Consider the following 20,492-nt stretch of genomic DNA (forward strand, 5'->3'; position numbering starts at 1 on the left):
TGAGGTAGCCAGCTCGAATGACGATAGAACCAGAAGCCATGCCAACTGTTTTAATGTAGCCTGCTCTTATAGTACCTGACTCTACAGAAGTGGACAGCTGGGGCTCAGAAGTCCACCAATACCAGAGTTTGTGGTTCGATTCCTTGACCCCAGTTACTCATGATGGTCAGACCAGCAGCATGCCTCCTGGCTTTGAGCAAACAGTGTGTATGAAATTACAAAGCTCTCTGGATAAAAGCACTACATAAATGCAACCCATTTGCCACTTACCATTGTACAGCTGCACTCACTACTAAAAATGTCAGAAAATAACTCAAACACTGTGCAAATATGGTGAACAGTAGAACAGAGTATCAGATCATTCGCGGACAAGTAGGTGTTAAGTGACGTGTTGATACAGAGTATAATATAATCCTGGTGTGGTTGAAGTTGAGTGTTTGAGCAGAGGACGCAATCCAAACATGGTTTGAAGGGGAAAACATAGTTAAAACATGTGCTGCTGCAAAGTTATGTGAGGTTGCAGTGTATTTTTTACCTGCTAAGTGGAGTCATGTGACAATGACAGCTAGTTCTGCTCCGTTTCCCAGGCAAATCTAGATGAAACACAGATGAGCTCGTCTCCCTTCCTGAGGGCTCTGATGACAGCTGTGTGTAAGGCAGCAGTGAAAGGTAAGCCACTCCACCACCTGGAGAAGACACTTCTCTGTTCTGCTTAAATCCCACCGCTGATTGCAATATTTACACTCTGCCAAATTGCGAGCGGGCCGGCTCAGCATGCACTCACTCTGCCTCCTGCTTTGCTGTACAGATGATAACACCAATTGTCGAGTGGACACGGCCATGATCCAGAGGAGATTGCCTGTATTACTCAAGTACCTTAACTCAGACACTGAGCGACAGCTGCAAGCACTTTATGCACTTCAGGCGCTGATCGTTGCCCTCGATCAGCCTCCAAGTAAGTTCTGCATCATAGTTTATAAAACTAGTAAAACCTGCTGCTCTTAGCTTTCCTTACTAGCGCCTCTCTTTTGTTATTGCTGATTAGAGCTCAAATACTGGCTACAAGTGGCTGTACATGTAATGATTAAGACATTTTTTTTTATTCATTTAAAGAACTTGATCTCACCACAGAGTTCTTACAAGTAAATTCTTAATAGTTAGTGGCTGTTTCCAAGGTAAAGAATGATTGAACTAAAAGTCTCAGTGTTTCTCTGGAGGATTTGCATAAATAAACTTGATGAGAACTTCACTGCAGTTTAGTTCTCAAGGTATAAGAATATAATGTGTTTCAAGGAAATATATCTTGCAGTTATGTCAACATGGGTTAGGTAGGGTTTGCAATAGACTGTATATAAAAGATGGTCACATTTTTTTACTGCTTATGTTGATTCTATGAAAACTAGTAGTGACTGTATTTAGACAAGAGGTTAGAGTGTCACTTTGTCAGATAAAGCATATAAAGCTGCATTCATAAACTACATGCACAGGTGCACAAACACTCACAGATAACCAAACAAGACCAAGAACAAAACACTAGACTTCAGTAGCTTTCTACTACGGTCATAAAAAAATTATTTCCATCTACCTTGTTTTATATTTTTAACTGCAAGCCTACGGTCTTGTACCATTCCATACACCCTAAACAGAGCAGTGACAGAAGATAAGACTCTGATTAAGTCTGAAACAGCATGAAAAATGGAACTGTGGTGAAGTTGGTATTGCCTTAACAAGCATTCATTGTAATGACCAGCAGGGGGCATCTTCTCTAGCTGCAAAAAGGCAGGATTATATAGAATGTGTATGGGGGGGAAATGGTCTTCAGCTGACTGTATTTGTGACCTCAGTAAACTGTTTCCTGATTAATTTCTGTGCTCATTTGCTGGTTTCAAGTCTTGACGACTAAAAAACGAATTAAATTTAGCAAAATACGCCTAATCTTTAAGTTTAAGTTGCCTGCCTGAAGGCTTCACTGTGTTAATGTAACTTTTCAATCAGTCTTGTTTCTCTTCTGGCTGGTTTTAAATTTATTTTCTAGTTCCTTTAGAATGAAAAGGAACAGGGTTCAACTTTAACCTAATTTCGAAAAGAACTTGTCAAACAAGGTGACAGTTGAATATTTGTCTGTCTTCTAGACCTCCTAAGGATGTTCTTTGACTGCCTGTATGATGAGGACGTCATCTCGGAGGACGCTTTCTACAAGTGGGAGTCGAGCAAAGACCCGGCCGAGGAGCAGGGCAAAGGCGTGGCCCTGAAGTCAGTCACGGCCTTCTTCACCTGGCTGCGCGAGGCAGAGGAGGAGTCTGAAGATAATTGACGAGGGAGACACCCGGGGACGCGACTTAGTAGAACTGTATCCTCGCAGCAGAACAAACTTTCAAAATGGCTGCGTGGGCAGGACGACATGTTTACGGCTGGAATTTTTTTCTGCGGTACGGTTCTGAAACATGCCGCCATTTTGAGTTTGGATCCCAACGGTGGAAGCACTAAATACCTGTATTATACATAGAAAATATTTTTTTTTTAAATTTTAACTTACTTTTCTTTTGTTACTTTTTAAGAAGAGACTTAAAAGATACATAGGTTCTGGACTCTTTAATTTATTATTTTTTTAAGGACTGCAAATATGAAAGTTATTTAACATTTGCAGATGCTCACAATGAGAACAAGACGGCAGAAATAACAATATAATTAATTATAATAACAAAATAATAATTGTGAAATAAACAGCCTCCCCGGATTCCACACTGTTTGGTTTAAAACAGAGTAAAGCAAAATTATTTTGGGATGAAGGGGAAGCAAAGATTAAAAAAAAAAAAAGAGGAGTTGAATGCACAGGAACTATTAACATTGTCCAAGGTCAAAGGTTATCTTGTAATAACCAAGAAGTGTCTCCCTGAGCCTTGGCTTGCTCTGCATTGATATGTACATACACCTCATGAGAGGTAGAGGTATGCATTCAAGAAGCGATGCAAGTCCGAACTGTCACACAAACGTAGACGAACAAACCAGATTCATTCAGATGGAATGAGCAACTTCAAAAAGCAAATGGCCAGAGTCGCTGAACATGACATGCTTGTAACACTTCAGACCTACAGAGCAGATTAAAGCTTGTAAATACATTAAAGACAAAAAAAGGTATTTAAAAAAGTGCTTATTCTCGTGTTTTCGTCTCTTCTTTTTGGGGGGAAAGGTGGGTTGCCAGATTATTTTTTTGACGCGTGTGTGTATGTGTGTGTATGTCTAATAAACTGAGCCAGTGTTTGAAGAAAAACAGTTTTAAATCCAGGAAGAAGCAGCTGGAATCCCCTGGAGCCACCGGGAAGTTGAAATCATTGCAGCGCTTCTTCTCATGCTCGTATTCGATGTAAACATTCGTACGTTCATATTTAACGTCTGTTACGTCACGCACCCGTCATCACATGTGCTTTTAGGGCTTGGGTTAGATTTACAGCAGCAGGCGACACTCCTAGCATGAATGACTTTGACACACGTTCACCGATGAGGTCGATTCTCTTGTCACTGTTACAGGTTTCATAGGTTTTTGAGCACCGGTACTGGATTTTAAACAATTAAGACAGGATTGAAGTGAGGGGTTTAACAAAAGTATTGCGTTAACTGTGGAGGAATTACAGCCATTTTTCTTTGTATCCGTCAATGACAGTTTATTGGCTGCTATTCTGGGGAATGGTTTATCACTTGAGGTTTGTCTTTTTTTTTTTCTTGCAAAATGGTGCAGCTTAAATTAGAAAATGTTCAGCTTATTTGACAAAACAATTTAAAGAAACCCCAGGGTGTTGTAAAACTGACTGATATAGAGAAAACAAGCAATTAAGAAAACGATCTGCGGATTTTACAGCAGCAGCACATTGTAATGCAGCATCATGAAACCATTAGCTGTAATAGAACGTGTTTGTTTTTAGCTGTTCACTTTCCCCTGAAGGGTTTCTTTAATCTGTCTGGCTCGTCAAAATCTAAATACTGTTCTGATTAAAGTTGGATGTCTGCCACTTTAATGGAGAGTAAACTCGGAGCTTTAATCAAGATAACCATTTTCATTGTTCCCTTCAAAAACTACAGATCCCACAAATTATAGCTTTGTCCATCCAGGCATTATCCCGTCACACATGTGAGCAACACTTTCTCTGATTTCACTTTTCAGGATTTACCTGTGTGGCCAAAACTGCTCTTGAATTCAAGGATATCTCAGCTGTGAAATAAGCAACATCTTCCATGAAGTTTTTGTTAGGATATGTCAAAGAAAATTCACAAAAAAGCAGGAAAAACAGCATTCTGACTTAATAATAATTAAGAAATTATAAAAACTCAAATCCAGAGTGACATAATGATGTTATGCCTTTTGTCTTTTCAAACTATAATGATTATAATTGTTTGTTTTGTGTTTCTTAACAAGCTTGTAGTTTATTTTTGTTAAATTTTTTATTTTTGTATTTGTTTTAGACAGTTTCTGTTTTTGTGTTGTTTATTTCTTTTAAGGGGATTAGATAGAAATCTATTACAAAGCCTTTTTTAACGTGATATTTTTGTTTCGTTTTGGGGGTTTTGATCATAGTTTTTTTTTTTTTTTTTTTTTTTTTAGGTTTTTTGTATTTATTATTATTATTATTATTATTTCTACGGTTGTATCAAGCAGTTTCATCTTGTTCTTTTGAGATTTTTCCTTTTGTTTTGGTGTGTTTTTTTTTTTTTCTTCTTGCTTTTTGTGTGGGTGGAGAAGGGGGATAGAGGTGGAGGTGGGTCAGCCTCGACGGTGGGAATCCTTCGCTGTGCGTCGTGACGCAGCACGTTGCAGTCCTAACGGGGCGGGGCTCGTAAACAGAGGAATCGAAATAAAGGATCGTGCAGAAATTTAGCCCAAAGTGTTTTTCCGTTTTCCCCGACGTGTTAAAGGTAAGTTTGGCTCGCGTGCTGAGAAATTGTTTGCTAAACATGCAGTTGCACGGATACGGTTCGGGAAGCAGCCGGGGGTTTTCACTTTGTGCAGCTGGAATGAATTTCATCTGCCTTGTGAGACGCCATTATTGTGTGTATAAACCGACGGACAAAATGGCGAAAACTGCTGAAAAATCCTGGCACCTCGTCCTCTGGCTCCCGTGGACGTGATGGAAATCCGTTGGCAGAGACTGACCCATCAGCGGGGCAAGCTTTGCGCCGTTTTGTAGGCGCTCAGCGTTTTGCGTAAAGCAAACAGCACCTTTTCTTCAGTTGGGGGATAAAAGGCCTCAATGAATGAAGGGGGTTTGGCACCAGCGGCAGTTTTAACCCTGTGCATACACAAAATGGGCCTCAAACCAGTGAAGCCAGTTAAACCAACAGTCCTATCCAATTTCTAACTAGTATTAACAGATATTTATGAGCTGTAATAATTGTACATGTGCAGTGTGAAATTTATAAATCTTTATTGTATCTTTTATTCCTCAGAACTCATTCTGAAGATTTAAGTTTAGCATGTTTTGTTTACCTGACGGACATGAAGAAATTACCTGAAATTGGTGATATAACTACTCAAACATACCGTTAATAACACATCTTGAATCCTAATAATTTACTTGTAAAATAAATAAAATCTACGGATGCACTAATTTATAAAAGGCGAACTTCAAAGAACTTAAAAAACAAAAACAGCTATTTGTCAGGTAAATATCAGCTTCATTGATCCACAGGTACAGTACGGTTTATGTAGTTGGGGTTTTTTTGCGAAGTGATTAAATTTTGCATATCAAAAATTTCACTCACAAAGCCAAACAATGGTTGTGCTCATGATCTTTTCTGGTTCTTCAGGTAAATCTCCTGTGATGCCGATTCGCCGAGCAGCAGCGACTCCGACCCAGGAGAAGACCCCCTCCGCTGCAGCAGAGAAAGGTAAGGGTGAGGTAGTCCTCCACCTGCACCCTGTCAAACCCTGGCCCCGCCCCCTGCCAGCCATCAGCGGCATCTGTCGCAGTGTTCAACTTCAACCAATCATTCATTCTCTCAACACAGAACGAGCAAAACTCATCTCCAGTTCTTTTTTCCAGTATTTATTAGGAAAATAGAGTAATTTAGGTTTCTTGTATACTTTATAGCAGTTATACATTCACATTTATATTATATAGTTACAGTTTCATATAGATTTGGTTGTTTAATGATTAGTGTTTTATTTAAAATGTTTTAGTATTAGTTTTGTCTCATAAGTAATTCAAAATATCATCTTAATTGTGTCACTTGACTCATAATCCTGCAGATTTATCACACATTTGCACTAAAGCCTCATTATGCTTTTATGTTGTTTTATGTTCCTGTTTATTTTTTTTAATTAAAAAAAATACACTAATGTTGCATTTTATGTAATGCAGTATTTTCCCTTCCAGTTTTATTTTTTCATTAAAAACTTTAAAGACCTCGAGTCATACTTTTATGTAAGTTTAATAATATCAGCTTTACACTATGAAGAAAAATAAAGGCGGTATAGTGTTTTTAAGGTTTTATTTTTAATGCTTTCTCAGAACCTGAAGCCTCCTCGGAGGAGTCGCCCGCTACCGAAAAGGAGCAGGCCGCGTCATCAGCCGCAGCAGCCGATGGCGACGAGGGCAGCGCTGCGGGCAAGACGGCGCCCGCAGAGAACGGGGAAAAGGCCGACGGTGCTGCAGCGGAAAAGGAAGGAGAAGGGAAAGAGAAGAAAGAGTGAGTTTCACCATAAGATAGTCTGCAAGCGTGAACAGTGCGATATTTCACTTTGATAGCACTTTTATCTGTTTATATTATCCTTACCTCTGCTGGATAACTGCAGACTGCTCCTCTCGTGCAGTGTTGCATTTCTAAAAGATGTGAGTTGTCACATCCACATTCATTCCCTGCATCATAGCCATCAGACAGATGTGCGCAGTCTTGGAGGAGTCCAGGAGGAGAGGACAGTGGCATCGTAACAGTGTGAGGATTTTCTAACGCCCCAGTCCAAGTGATCAGTGATATATACTCACATTTCTAATAAAATCTAGCACTTTAGTTTAGCTCTGATGATCACGGTTTTTGGGCTGGTCGCAAGCCTTTACGGACTCCTTTGTTTTTGTTTTTCTCCCCCTATAAACTTTAGCTTTTGTAACATAGAATTTTGGCCGCCTCCTCTTCTTCTCCCAGACCTTGCCAAAACAGACCTTCACCTTTTTTCTTTTTTCTTTTTTTTTTTGCACATTGATCATTAGCACTGCAATTCAGTGAGGGTCAAATTACCATGGTGGTCATTAAGACAGATGTTCTCAAATTTCATTTTGTCTTTCCCGTCGGTGACAAACGGACAAAGTGACAAATGCAAGGACTGCGCGGCTGGACAGTGCGCAACACACTGCTATGTTCTCCTACTAAGGTGAGGATGTGATAAAGATAAGGGTGGTAACGATCACAGTGAAATATCGCTTTTAAAGAATCAACCGTCATGACTGAAATTGTGTCTTGCTGCTTCTGGCAACAGGTTGAAGGATGGCTACAAGTACGAGAAGTCTAAAGTCAAGAAGGTGAAACGGACGATTCCGGCGTGGGCTAGCGTCACTGCGAGCAAAAAGGTCCCTGTTACCAACTTTGCTGGCACTCAGAACAAAGTGGATAACATCCTCATTGAAGCCATCACGGTGTGTGCAAACACTGTAAAATGAATCTCTCGGCACACAGCCGCTCTCTCGATTATTTATTTATTCGTTGTCCGTTTCCTTTGTAGTCTTGCAATGACAGGTCTGGAGTTTCATACCAATCTGTCATGAAATATATCGTGAAAAAATACCCAGGGATGGAGCTTGACAGGAAGAAGTTCCTCATCAAGAAGTCCATGAAGAAACATTTGGAGAAGGGAACCATCAAGCAGGTGAAGGAGCCAAGAAACTGTCAGAAGTGCTCTGTTTTTCTCAAGGATTTGTGGTTTTAAGTCTACTTGCTTGTGCTTTAACTGTCTCTCTCACGTAGTTGAAGGGGAAAGGTCTTTCAGGGACCTTCGCCATTGGGAAGCAGACTCCCTTGTCTAAGGTACGTCACAACAACTTGCAAGATGCTCAGTCTTAATACTTTATAGGTGTTGGGAATTTCTCAGGGTTGAGTGTTAGCAGTTTCCCCGTGTTTGAAGTCCTAAAGTCGAGCCAAGCATCTGGATGTAGCATGTATATGAATGCTATAAATCATTTCAGTTGTGAGATTTGCTCTAAGCCCAGTTCATGTGCACTACAGCTGGTAGATAAAACAAAGGTGACTACACCTCAACGATCATCTCCTGGTACTCTTCTGCATCACAAATGCTTGTTAGAAGCCCTGATCTGACAACTTCCTCATTTTTGATGCATATTTTTCTCATTCTCTCTGTAAGAGAATGAGGGGGGGATCCAGTGTTTCTAATCATCAGCACACTTGTATATGCCACAATTAATGTTGAAGGGATTCTCCGAACAAAGCCAGAGCAGATTGACACTCTGAGAAGGACAAATTCTTGGTCTGTAACTTGCGACTGGATGGCTATGAAGTGTGAGCGTTAGCTGATTTGTCACCTTGAGATGTGGAGAAGGTCTTCTGCTGAAATGCAGAGTGAAAATTGTCATTTTGCACATACAAATCATCAGAGACTTCCAGGGTACAATTTTGAAATTGGTGACTGCAAAGGAAGTGGTCTAGATGTCCCCAAGGAGACGCACTTGCAGGAGATTTAAACTTTTTTTTTTTTTAATTAAGGTAAAGTGTTTGATATGGGCCTAACGTGTAGTGTCAGCATTTTCCTTTTCCCCATTTTTCCCCGAGACTGGGATATGTTTGGTTTTAATTGTCATGTCTGTAAATGGATGTTGTTTTAGAAAGCTGCTCAGAAGCAGGAGTCTCTGGGAGACGCTCTTCCTCTCATCATCACTCGGCTCTGTGAGCCCAAAGAGGCCTCCTACAACCTGATCAAGAAGTACCTGGAGCAGCACTTTCCCAGCTTTAACATCGAAAACAGGTGCAGGGTATCACCTCTTCTCCGTCTAATGTTGTTTCAGGATGCAAGGTGCTCTTTATCATTGACTCGTTTAATTCGTATATAAAAGATGGTTGTGCCATTGTGGTCAGAAGTTGCCACACACTCATCATGGGCAGGAATGTCATGGTAATTTTGGGCTTTTAAATATTTAAACTGTTTTTCCAGGGTGGAATGATTGTACAGCACGTGTACTGACATACCGGTACTGCTTTAACTGTATTGTGTTTAAAAGCTGTAAGCTGAAGATGATTTACTCCTCAGGCCAGAAGTCTTGAAGTCCGCCCTGGTGAGGGCTGTTGAGAAAGGGCAACTGGAGCAAATAACTGGGAAAGGAGCGAGGGGGACTTTCCAGGTAAGTCTCCTCCTTAACACTTTGTTTTGCTCAAAAAAGAGGAATGCATTTGTTTGTTTGTTTTTAATGGGCAACAAACATTAAATTTTTGGTTAAGAAAAGGCCTCCTTGGACAAAAAAAATGTCTTCTGTTAACAGAAAATGAAATAGCAGAGCAGTTCTAGATAATGTCTTTTTTTTTTTAATTTATTTTTTTAAAGTCGGACCTATCTGAGATAGTCATGTAGCAGTTGCCACCAGTTACTAACACCTAAACATTTCAGGACCCGCTTTGTTTCCACGTCACAGACAGGACCACAGAGCCAGTCAGTGTGCCAGCTCGGGCTTCATTGTTCTTTTATACTGTTGCATAGAGGTAAACGACAGGTTGTTTCTTTGTACGTGAGAGAGCTGCAGACTTTGTTTCCTAAAGTGCTTCTACCCACCAGCTGAAGCGTACCGGCAACAAGGTCCTGCTCAAGGGTGGCACTTTGGAGGACGCCATCACAGCTGCTATCACAGCCATGAATGAACCGAAAACCTGCAGCACCACAACTCTACGGCGATACCTTTTAGACGCCAACAAGGACAGAAAGGAGTACCAGTTAGGTAAGTTAGGTAATCCTACGTGGCTCAACAGGATTCCTGAGACCGATTGCACTACATGGACATAGTAAGGGTGCCTTATCTACACACGCTGCACCATCTGAAACTACAACTAGACACAACACTCGCTTTCTCTTTAAACAAATCACAAGAAATGCAGCAGGTGAACCCTTTAAACCTGGTTCTTATGACTGAGCCCTTCAGCCTTCTGCAATGATTTTGGTGTTTTGCTAGTAAACTATCCCCTCACTCTTATTTTGAAAGTTAATTTGCTGCTAGCCATGTTTCATTAACAGCAGACTGACGGGTCGCTGTTGTTGAGGTTCTCAGTGTCATTCTGCGGTCTCTCTGTTTTGTGGACTTAAACTCTTTCACCGTGAACTGCAGCTGCAGACGGTAGTTCTTCCATATTATCTGAGACCCATTCAGAACCTGCAGGCGGTGGAGAACTGAGCTGAGTTCATCACCATCTGCACAGCATATCAAGGACTACCGTCACCAGCTGCTGTTCAGGATGATGGAGGATCTGCACGACTATCTGATATCTGCAGCTGATTAGGACTATAATTTCTTTCTTTCTTCTTTTTTTTTTCTTTATTAAAAAATTAGCCAGCAGCTCAAACACACATAGCACAAGTTTCAGTTAAAACTTTTTTTGCATCAACAATGGCGTCACCAGCAGAACTTTTTTTTCTTCTCTCTTCTCTTTAGTGGCCAATCTTCGGAGGACCCTGACAAAGTGTAAAGTACTCGGATGGATGGAGCAGATTACTGGTCACGGCTTCAACGGGACCTACCAGCTGTCGTTCCCTTTCTACCCGAGGTATTTCACTTGCATCTGGAAATCCCCGACCCTTTAATACTTAATTTATTTTTCTTTCTGTCTGATAAAGGAGCTTTGTCTGTGCAGCTTCTGGAATTCTTTGTTCTTTCTTTTCTTGATGTCTGATCCTTTTTTCTTGTCCCCTCCTTAGTCCCACCATCCTGTACCCAGACAAGTTCAAAGAAATTCCAAAGAAAGATGCTGCACCTCCGACCAAGCGAAGGCGAACAGTTGAATCTTCAGACGAAGACGAGGAAGAATCAGAAGAAGAGGAAGAGTCTGAGGATGAAGCCCCGGCCCGTAAGAGGTGCATATACCTGTTGCAGCTCGACTCCTAATTACATGCTTGTAGTTAAACGTTTAAAGATGGGTCCTACTCCATATATCAGTCCAGTCTTTTGTAATGACAGCCATCCATCCCACGATGATTAACAATTCAAGTGGAGAATTGTTTTTATTTATTTATTTTTAACAACTGCTTTTTGTTAAAACGACTCTTAGGAAACCTCCGAAGAGGCCTCCACCAAAGGCTCGTCGTCCTCCTCCAACCAAGAAATCTTCGAGCGCTAGTCAGTCAAAAGCTAAAGGCAGAGGACGTTCGCTCGCAAAGAAGTCTCCAGCCAAGAAAGCAGCATCTTCGGCCAAGAGCTCGGGAAAAAAACAACCAGCTCCTAAGAAGGAATCCGAATCGCCATCTAAAGCCACACCTGTCAAGAGAGGTGCCCCTGCAAAAAAGCCCAAGACACCAGCTGTTAAAAAGCTAAACAAAAGGGGGGCCAAGCGACCTGTGTCCAAGGAGTCGCCCCCCAAGGAGCCTACAGCCACAAAGGAGACGACAAGGAGCGGGTCCAAGCGCTCCAAGGCCGAAGAGTCGCCTCCTGAGGCGCCTGCAGCTAAAAAGCAGGCAGCCAAGAGTGGATCCAAACGACCCGCAGAGTCGTCCCCTGCAGAGCCCGCAGTGAAAAAGGGGGCCAAGAGCAGCAAGCAGTCTGCTCGCAAGTCTAAGAGAGGGAAATACTGAACCCAGGAGCGTCTTCTACAAACTGGTCTGAATATCCAGCAGTCTGCCGCTTTAGTTTCAGTGCTTTCTCTCTCTTTATATCATTGTTTTCTCCCTCTTTATGGGGCAGTAGGGTTTTGTTTTTTTATTTCGATTGTAGAATAAGAACCTTATCCTACCAGTTAATTGAACTTTGAGAGTTTCTGAATTTTATTTTTTAATCACAGTGTGTAGGAAAGCTCCGTTAGTGTTATCGGCGAGGCTGCCGTCTTGGGAGACTGTAGGAACATCAAGCATACTTTAAAACTAGAGCCACGTAGCGACTTCGGTTTTGTTATGTTTTTCTTTTTCGATTTTTGTTTTTTGGTTTGTTTTTGTTTACACATGTTCCTCGTGTACTCTGTAGTTGCTGGCAGCACACATTCCTAATCTCAAATCAAAGATCAGTGTTCTAGAAGGGTGAAAACGGCGTCAGTTTTATGTTGAAAAGTGGGTTTAAAAGTTCAAAAGAGTTACTAATGTTGTTAGTACTTTATAAAAGACAGAAATTTGAAATTTCTGTGTTTTGTCCCGGGATTGAATCAAAATGTAGTCATGCAACTAATGCATACAAATCTGAACTGTAATCTGTGTTCCTCATTTATGTAGTTTCCTTCTTAATTATTATTATTAACTATAATTTATATTTGGTTATTTAAACAGATATAGCCCCCCTGGAAAAAAAAAAAGATTAAACCTGCAGGTGCCAAGTTGAGGATAAAATACTGTTAGTATTCAAGTCACACTGAGGGGAAAATGTCTTTTTGAGGTGTGTGTGGGTGTGAGTGTGGGTGTAAACAAGCATATACACAAATTGATTTTATCGCTTCACATCTGTATTCAGTACCAAACTGTAAGAAATGTGTGTTGTGGAAAAAGGAGGATAATAGGATAATAACTTCCCTGCATGCATGTATCCCTTGTGTTGTTAAGCTTTTTTCCAAGTCATTAATAAAATGGCTATATTTGTAGACTGTTGCAGTATTTATTTATTTTTATTTAGTGGGCAATGAAAATGTCACATCTCATAGAGTGCCTTTGTCCCATTGATGATGAAAATCTAATTATTACAGCAGGAAGGTAGACAATTCAGAATAAACGGATAAAACTTATAACTAATGTTTTACAGCAACAGAAAAAAAAATTCTATATACGGTAGAAGAAATGTAATTTAAATTTATGTATATATGATATATTTTCCCATCTTTAGATGCATAGCAGCAGTGTTGCACTTTGATTTCAGTCCCCAGCATGTGCATGTGGTCTCCTGTTTGTAGAGTCTGACAGCAGCTTAAAGGAAAGGGCTCTGTCTCATCTTCAAGGATGCAGTGGCCTGTCACTGAAGGGCTGATGATTAGTGCTGTCAGAGTGTGCTGCACGGGGTGGGAGGTGTTCAACAGGACTGACAGTTTAGCTGCCATTATCCTGTCACTCACCACCTCCACTGGGTCGAGAGGTCGTCCCAGAACGGAGCTGGATATCTGAATCGGCCTGCTTCTGTCCTCAGAGATGCTGGTGCCCCAGCAGACCGCAACTTAAAAGATGGCGGATTGCCACCAGAAGAGGTTTTCAGGAGCTCCATCTGAACTCCAAAAGATCTTAGTCCTTATAGCAGATACAGCCCCCTCTATCCTTTCTTGTAAAATTCAGCAGGTTTTCCTCCTGATTGTCTTTGTCATTAAAACCCCCCCACAGAAAATGTAAATGGTTAGCATAGCCGTGGGGACGGGCTCAGAGAGCATATGCAGTACATTTAATTAAAGTAATTACACCAGGCCATTGCTAGCGCACATCGAGCAAAAATCTTCAAGACTGAAATATTTTCCACTTACTTTAATTCCCAGTTATTGTTAGATCTTTAATAAAGAAATGCTACATCATATACCCCTCTTGCATGTATGCAAAACTTTTCCCCACAGGGCATTTGCTTTTCTATGTGGGCAGCTGTAAATTAAAGTCAAGCTTCACGTTGTTGAATTTGGAGCAGGGGCTTCTTTCTAGGTCAACACTCTCTGTCTGTGAAGCTGGGGTCCCAGGAGTTTTGACTTCATGGCAGGCTTGAGCCATGGTGGCTACAGGTTGTTGCTCAACATCCTAACCAATTTCCTCTCATCTGAGGGGGACAGTTTGGGTCTTCTTCCAGACCTTGGCAGTGTGACAATGCATCCAAATAACTTATACACACGTACAGCAGTTTGAACTGATGATCTTGTAATCTGCAGTTGCTTCAAATTTGCTCCAAGAGAGCTTCCCAAATCCTATAAATTTACAATTCTCCTTCTTAAATCTTCACTGAGTTATTGCTTTCCCATTGCTCTGAGTGTTGGTCAGTATCCTGTCAAAGAAATCCTCCTTTTTAAGGAGAAACTACTAAAAGTAACTACATTAAAAGTTACCGGGCCCACAATGGGTGTATGTCAGCTTTTAACATGTATAACCAGAAGTATAAACTGTAGATAAAAAGTGGAGAAACAAGTATTCTGAGCGTTTACTTAAGCAAAATGTATATTCCCACGTATCATTATAAAGGTTTTAAATACTACTGAATCACACTGACTCATTGTGTATCGCTGTTGCTGCATCTTAACTTTTTGTATTTTTATATCTGTATCTAATAACACAACATAGCATATGATAAAATCTGCAAAATAATAAAATGGCACGGCGTACAAATTAGTGTTATGACCCCAAATATCTTTTCTGAAGTAAAAAACGAGTACTATCGGGAGGAGGTGTGTGTGGTGGTGGGGCTTAAAATAGATTTAACTTTTGGACCCAAAGTTCATCTAGACACAAGTTTTCCCATGCAGGCTGCCATCTTGGTGACGCCTCCAGTTATTTCTCGCAGGTTTTACCTAGTGGACTTTCAGTGCACAGCTTTTAACTATAAATTAATATCGTGTAATTTTAAAATACTTTTATTGACACATACTGTTATTTTTGGTTTTGCTGCGTGAGCTTGAATTCTTGCGCGCTGTGTGGGAATGTCAGGCGGAGTGGACAGAAACCGCTTCAGGGGGAGGGTGATGTGATTCATTGAGCCATTCCGTAAGTTTCGTGTTTTGGTTGATTTAGTTCTCACGCACACCCTCTTTTCTTTCTTCTCCTCCTCCTCTTTCCCCGCCTTTCTTCAACTAAACTCCGCCTCGGAATACCGCTGCACACCTGGGGGTAACGGCTGCAGGTAAAAGTGTGACGGTGGGGGGGCCTCGGTGTGCGTTTGGTCGGCGTGCCAAGAAGACGCGGAGCGGTCCGAGGGTGAGGAGGTGGATGAGGAGGGTTTAGTTGCGACTCTCAGGGTGAGTTTCTGTGATATAAAGGTGCTGTTGTGACCTGTGCGCTCAGGTGGAGACGCCCCGGTGTTGCCTGCCGCTGCTGCTGGACTCCACAGGGCGGAAACCCTTCAAAAGTTTTGTCTTTTCACGCGTTTGTGTCTTTCTGGGTTTCTTTCGGGGCATTTCGTGGCGGATAATCTCAACAAAACAATCGAGCCTCTCGTAGCAGCAGGTTTATCTGCGACGTTAATGCGCCCAAAGAAGCGTCTTCAAAATCAGGCTCTTGCGACTGCTACGCTTATGTTTAATACCGACTCGTCTTTCATGTTTCCCTGAGTATCAAGAGGATAGATAAACGCACATTCAATTTAGTCCATATGTTTTCAACTTGTTTTTAAATCTCCTTCACTCTGCTGCTTGGAGTCCTAAATTCTCGGGACTTCAAGTGTTGAAATCTCGTATTTCCACAGGGCACGATGGGTGAGGCACCGGTCAGAGAAGATAGTACAGTGACACGATCAGCAGAGGTATGTCTGGAAATATGACTTTGCATTTGTGTGTCTGTGTGAGTGTTTGCTTAACCTCCTGTCTTCACTGGTGAAGTATGTAGGCTCATTTCCTGTGGATGATAACTGTTTGGATGACCAGATTAAGCAGCTGCACACACAGTTGAAGTCCCTTAAAGTGAGTCTTTATCTTTCTATCTAAACCTACGAATGTGATGATAACGACTGTACCTAATGCAGTCCTGTATTCATTTAGGCATGCAAGACAAGACGGCCAGTGTCCCTAAAGTTTTCCATTAAAGGTGTGAAAATGTATAATGAGGATGAAACGGTAAGTAGAGAAAATGACAGTTAATTTGTTTTGACCTGTTTACGTCGCTCTCCTTTTCGTGCCTTATTGCTCGCGACCTGTCCCTGTGTGCAGATCCTCCTGATGGCCCACGCTCTGCGGAGAATCTCTCTTTCCACGGCCCGACCCGTCGATTCACAGTTTGCCTTTGTCGCGCATAACCCAGGCTGCCCAGACACCCAGCTCTACTGCCATGTCTTTAAAGCAAGGCACGCCAGAGCAGTAAGGAGTCTCCATTGTTCTGTTATAGTTAGAGCTCGCAGTAAATATGTATTTAAGGCTTTCTGTTTACTCACAAATAACAACCCTGCCGCTTTCCCATGCTGGACAGAAAGTCCTTCTGTCAAGCACAGTATATTTTAAAGTGTGTGATTAAAGGTGTTCCAACTCTGCTCACAAAAAGCAGAAACAATGACTGACTATACTTTAGCTGCAACCCCATTCAAGGTTATCTCTGTGTGCACCTATGGGCTGCTTCTGGCACTACTTGCACTCGGTGGAAGGCCTGTCCTGACTGCTTGAACATGTGTGTTTTGTGATATCACCATGTTGCTTACCAGACATTTCAAACTATTATATGCCGAATCATTACCAGAGGTGATGATGGGCTACGACCCAGAAATCAAACAATGCAAGAGTTTTTTTTTTTTCTTTCTTTTTTCAAAATGCATAATATGTAACTTCTCCAGACAGAGGAAGAAAATTTGACATTGTGTGTCCACTCATGGTGCACTGACCGGAGGTTTGAGGCCAGACCAACACATTTTTGCTCTACTTGCCAGATTTGGCTCACTGGGACTTCACCCTCCCTCTTCCATGAAACAGAAGTCAACTTGAAGGAGCATTGTTTTATCTCAGAGGAGCAGAGCAAAGGCACATGTGCAAGTGGTTAAAACAGAACTTCCATCAAGCGATCTAAAAAGAGTTAGCAGCATTGTGATTTTGCTTTTTACTTGTGTCGTACTTAGCAGTTTACTTCGTCTTCTTTCTATTCTCTGTTTTTCAAGTCTGTTATCATAGAAAGTTTCCAAGTTATATGTTTGCATAGTTTTGGTCTGTGCCTGAAATAGTTGCGGGGTTTTGACAGCGATTCTTTAAAAGGAATAAAATGGTCACGTGTTTAAATGACGTGAGAACGAGAACAACCTTTTAAAGTTTACATTAGAGGTTTGCGTTAATGGTGTCACTGAAACTGAGTCCATATTTCCGTTCTCGTTATCTTGATAGGCAAACTATTTTAGAGCAGCCCAGAGTAGGGAAGTAATGCCGATATAATATAAAGCTAACATTTCTGTTGTTATCAGAAGCCTTTGACACATTGGAGGAAATTAAATCCAATAAATGTGGTCAGTACTGAACAGTTTGCCATGGTAACTCCAAATAAAACCCTCCAGTGTCACACAGGTTTGGACTAGAGAGTGATGGGAAATGTGCTTATTGATCTTTGATAACAAATTCCTTTCTGTGCTAAATTCAGATCTGATCCCAACCGACTGTTGTATCTTCAGAAGTCACCCTTGAAGCCAAGCTTCCTGTGTGACACAATAATAGGTGCCTCTACTGGTGGATCTGGTAGCATTCAATTGTTTTGAGCCAGTCTCACCGCATTGTAGTTAGCAGCGAGACTTGTTCCAACATGGAGAGGTCGGCAATACTATGACACTGCAATTGCCTCATCTCTGCGAGATGCCTGTGCTTGACTAAACGGTGTCAGCTGTGGTGTTGAAGCGCTAAGTTTTTATCAGTGCCGTTGTACTGTTAATAATTTACTTGATGAATGACTGCAATATGACACAGAATAACACCGTTTCAGTTTAACTGCTAGGTTTTCTGTATGCACCCTTCCTCCTTTAGGCCCAGTTCCTGAACCTGCTGCTGTGCCGCTGCTTCCAGCTGTTGTACTTGGAGAAGCATCCAGAAGAGGCCCAGATAGACTCTGCTGGCTCACTGCCTCATCGCAAGCCTTCACTGCTCAATCACGGCTTTCCTCTTAGTGTCAGCGCCCTGGTTTCATTCAGAAGAGCTCCTTTTGGTGGATTATTACCTGGCACTAAGGTTTGGCTATTCTTTTTTTTCTTTTTTTAACTTCACCCAAAATCTCATGGACTAATTTAAATGTTAGTTTGTTAGTAAATGTTGCAATGGTTTTGCCTCTTTATATATTGTATTTCAATGTAAGTTTACCCATGTCTTCAAAAATTACCACACCCAAGTTTTTGCACAGCACTGCAGTTTCAAAATGTATGCCTCAAAATTTAAATTATCTGTACAAACTATGTGATGTTTTCTCTACAGAAAACTCCAAAGTCTTCAGATGACCAACAAAGCAGCCAAGATGAGGTCTTTCCCATCTCCTCTCCCTCCCTGATGCGCAAGAAAGTCATACGCACCAAAGTGCTGCGCTCTGGTGCTTACCGCTCCTTCACTTTCACGCCACGCAAACAGCGCACCATTCAGGATCAACTGAGTGTAACTCAAGGTGGGCCGAGTGTTCACAGAGCGCTATCGAGGTTCAAAGAATTGATTAGGTAAAGCGACTTCATCAGTATTTGGTGAAGGGCAGTCACTGCTGTGGTGTCAGGGCTTTTCTTTGTTTTGTTTTTTTTATTTTAGTCTGCATGATGAAGTGATTTCATCTCATATGGGTAATTGTGCATTTCTACAGCGCTTACATTTTATTTCTGTTACTAATGTTCCTTTTTAAAGTTGAATATGTTTCTTTGTTTTTGAGGGGTTATTTCATCATCATCACTGCATAGCGTCCACTGAGTTGAGATCATCTGGGATGCTTCTTCCCCGTCACATGGTGATGCAATATTCCACCTTTATAAAATCTAACTTTATTTTTCTTATCATATCAAAACCAGAAAAGGATCTAGACAAGTTGCCAGCGAGGCGATCCCAGGCTCCAAGCTTGTCTGAAACAGAAGAGGCACTAGCTCAGGCAGTGTGGTGTTGGGCTGGTATCGCAACGTTAGTATATCGCACATCAAATACATCTTTACATTCATAAGTGTCACTTTCCTATTACTACATCTGTGATTTTCCTTCTTGGTATTGCAGTGAGAGCAGCTATTCACTGCTTGCAGATGATGTTCTGGGATCCTACCTTTTGTGCCAACATCCAAAAAACCCTAAATGTGGCTCTCTAATCATTCGCTTCTCCTCTGGCCCGATCACCCACCTTATTGAAAACACCCGTAAAGGGAAATTCGTGCTGGAGGTAATTCTTTTGTTGGCTCATATACATGATGTGAAAACCAGATTATGATTAAATCTAATCTCTTTCACTGGTTACTTTATTTTCACAAGCTCTTATATTTTTCATAAATGATAGAAAAGAAAGGGGGTCGTGGGGGGGGGGGAGATATTGAAATATCTGATTTAACGTGGAAGTGCTTTAAATACGCATTCCCTATAATGGCCAGCAGAGGGCGGCAGCTCTAGTTGCAGCGACTTCCAATTAAATTGAGGTCTGTGGATAAAATTGCCCTCAACTCTTTCACTCTATGATGTCAGTAAGAAGATTTGGGGCTCAGTTGGTAGTTTCAGTTCACATTTACTGAAACATGGATTTTTTTTTTTTTTTTTTTTTTTTACTTTTTATGAAATGTTGATATTAGGAGTGCGGTGGAGAGCAAGGGGTGTTTGTTTCCGTGTGATGTTAAAATGTTATGGTCAAAAACATTAAGCTTGAGGCTATCCTGTACATCAGGACTTTATAGTGGGTGACTTCCAAATTTTATACAGTCTGTTTTTAACTAGAGCCCTCAAGTGGCTTTTTGGAGAACTGCACTGGAGGTTTCCACTTGGCAACCACCTTAATTGACAATATTATTCTCGAAAACCATAATAATTGTTTGTATTTGATTAGAAATGTCATAGTTGATTTATAATCATGTGTAACTGGTGTCCTTTTTAATTTATTTATTTTTATAAATGTAGAAATGCAAGACTGAATTCAATTCCATGGCTGAGCTGATTGAGCACTACACAGAGACTGAGGACGAGCTGCCATGTCTGCTGAGCTATGCTCGGGTGAACCACTGCTATGAGTGGGAGGAAAACGTCAGCAAACAGCAGCCTGTAAAGCTTCAGCCCAAACGAAGCCGAAATTAAAAGTACCCACAGAAACGAATGGATGTAAACCCTGGACACTGGAACATGTGGACTGCCAACCTCAGAGGGCACAAAATAAGCGACACTGATCATTTCTTTTGCACATTTATCTTTTATCTGTGTTTTGGTGCAGGAAGGTTTAACTGTAAAACAAAGTCACTGTTTAATAGTGTTGGCACTTACTGTGAACAGTATCCATTTCCTAAGAGGGTACTTGTGTGTTAAAGATATTTTGTGGTTTCTGATTTTATTATTTTTATTTCAACATAAGCTTTTAAAAATATACATTTTTATTTGTGCCTATAAAACAGAGGAGCTTTTTTTTTTTTTTTTTTTTTTTTAAGACATGAAACTAAGAACCTGAATCTGTAAAGGGGAATTAATCACTGATTACTACACCTGATGGCAAAGCCACACTTTTTCTTCTTGTTTCCTTGTCTAGTAACAATGTTACTGAAATG

The 20,492-nt window shown here is 41.1% G+C and overlaps 3 protein-coding genes across 10 annotated transcripts in view; all 3 read left to right on the top strand.

Moving 5' to 3' along the window:
• Positions 1-3,150, top strand: part of eif4g3a (eukaryotic translation initiation factor 4 gamma, 3a) — a 72,716-nt gene extending 69,566 nt beyond the window's left edge. For all 7 annotated transcript variants that reach the window (XM_080890595.1, XM_080890598.1, XM_080890600.1 and 4 more), the window contains 3 exons: positions 588-669; positions 809-955; positions 2,133-3,150. In XM_080890595.1, coding sequence (XP_080746721.1) covers positions 588-669; positions 809-955; positions 2,133-2,314 — 411 coding nt within the window. In that variant the 3' untranslated portion in view covers positions 2,315-3,150. The remainder of the gene's footprint in view (positions 1-587; positions 670-808; positions 956-2,132) is intronic.
• A 1,609-nt stretch (positions 3,151-4,759) lies between these two features.
• On the top strand, positions 4,760-12,753 carry hp1bp3 (heterochromatin protein 1, binding protein 3). 2 transcript variants are annotated; one of them, XM_080892646.1, is made up of 13 exons: positions 4,760-4,908; positions 5,800-5,880; positions 6,504-6,681; positions 7,298-7,360; positions 7,466-7,622; positions 7,709-7,852; positions 7,951-8,010; positions 8,823-8,962; positions 9,245-9,335; positions 9,764-9,923; positions 10,632-10,743; positions 10,895-11,050; positions 11,245-12,753. In XM_080892646.1, the coding sequence occupies exons 2-13, from the start codon at positions 5,814-5,816 to the stop codon at positions 11,762-11,764; spliced, it is 1,848 nt and encodes a 615-aa protein (XP_080748772.1). In that variant the 5' UTR covers positions 4,760-4,908; positions 5,800-5,813; the 3' UTR covers positions 11,765-12,753. The 2 variants fall into 2 exon arrangements, with proteins under 2 accessions (XP_080748772.1, XP_080748773.1); XM_080892647.1 differs by lacking the exon at positions 7,298-7,360.
• A 2,129-nt stretch (positions 12,754-14,882) lies between these two features.
• sh2d5 (SH2 domain containing 5) lies at positions 14,883-20,374 on the top strand. The gene is made up of 10 exons (XM_080892649.1): positions 14,883-15,081; positions 15,528-15,584; positions 15,661-15,741; positions 15,820-15,894; positions 15,988-16,134; positions 17,767-17,967; positions 18,208-18,391; positions 18,780-18,885; positions 18,976-19,135; positions 19,858-20,374. The coding sequence occupies exons 2-10, from the start codon at positions 15,534-15,536 to the stop codon at positions 20,029-20,031; spliced, it is 1,179 nt and encodes a 392-aa protein (XP_080748775.1). The 5' UTR covers positions 14,883-15,081; positions 15,528-15,533; the 3' UTR covers positions 20,032-20,374.
• The last annotated feature ends 118 nt before the right edge of the window (positions 20,375-20,492 follow it).

This window comes from Rhamphochromis sp. 'chilingali' (assembly GCF_963969265.1).
Source record: "Rhamphochromis sp. 'chilingali' genome assembly, chromosome: 9".
NCBI classification, from domain to species: domain Eukaryota; kingdom Metazoa; phylum Chordata; class Actinopteri; order Cichliformes; family Cichlidae; genus Rhamphochromis; species Rhamphochromis sp. 'chilingali'.

What these genes read in the sequence shown, in the direction of transcription:
- hp1bp3 (XM_080892646.1), top strand. Translation starts at nt 5,814, where the DNA reads ATGCCGATTCGCCGAGCAGCAGCGACTCCGACCCAGGAGAAGACCCCC. An exon ending in AGCAGACTCCCTTGTCTAAG is followed by an intron (nt 8,011 to 8,822) that starts GTACGTCACAAC and finishes ATGTTGTTTTAG; the next exon opens with AAAGCTGCTCAGAAGCAGGA. An exon ending in TCGTTCCCTTTCTACCCGAG is followed by an intron (nt 10,744 to 10,894) that starts GTATTTCACTTG and finishes TCCCCTCCTTAG; the next exon opens with TCCCACCATCCTGTACCCAG.
- sh2d5 (XM_080892649.1), top strand. Translation starts at nt 15,534, where the DNA reads ATGGGTGAGGCACCGGTCAGAGAAGATAGTACAGTGACACGATCAGCA. An exon ending in TGTATAATGAGGATGAAACG is followed by an intron (nt 15,895 to 15,987) that starts GTAAGTAGAGAA and finishes CCCTGTGTGCAG; the next exon opens with ATCCTCCTGATGGCCCACGC. An exon ending in AAGGGAAATTCGTGCTGGAG is followed by an intron (nt 19,136 to 19,857) that starts GTAATTCTTTTG and finishes TTATAAATGTAG; the next exon opens with AAATGCAAGACTGAATTCAA.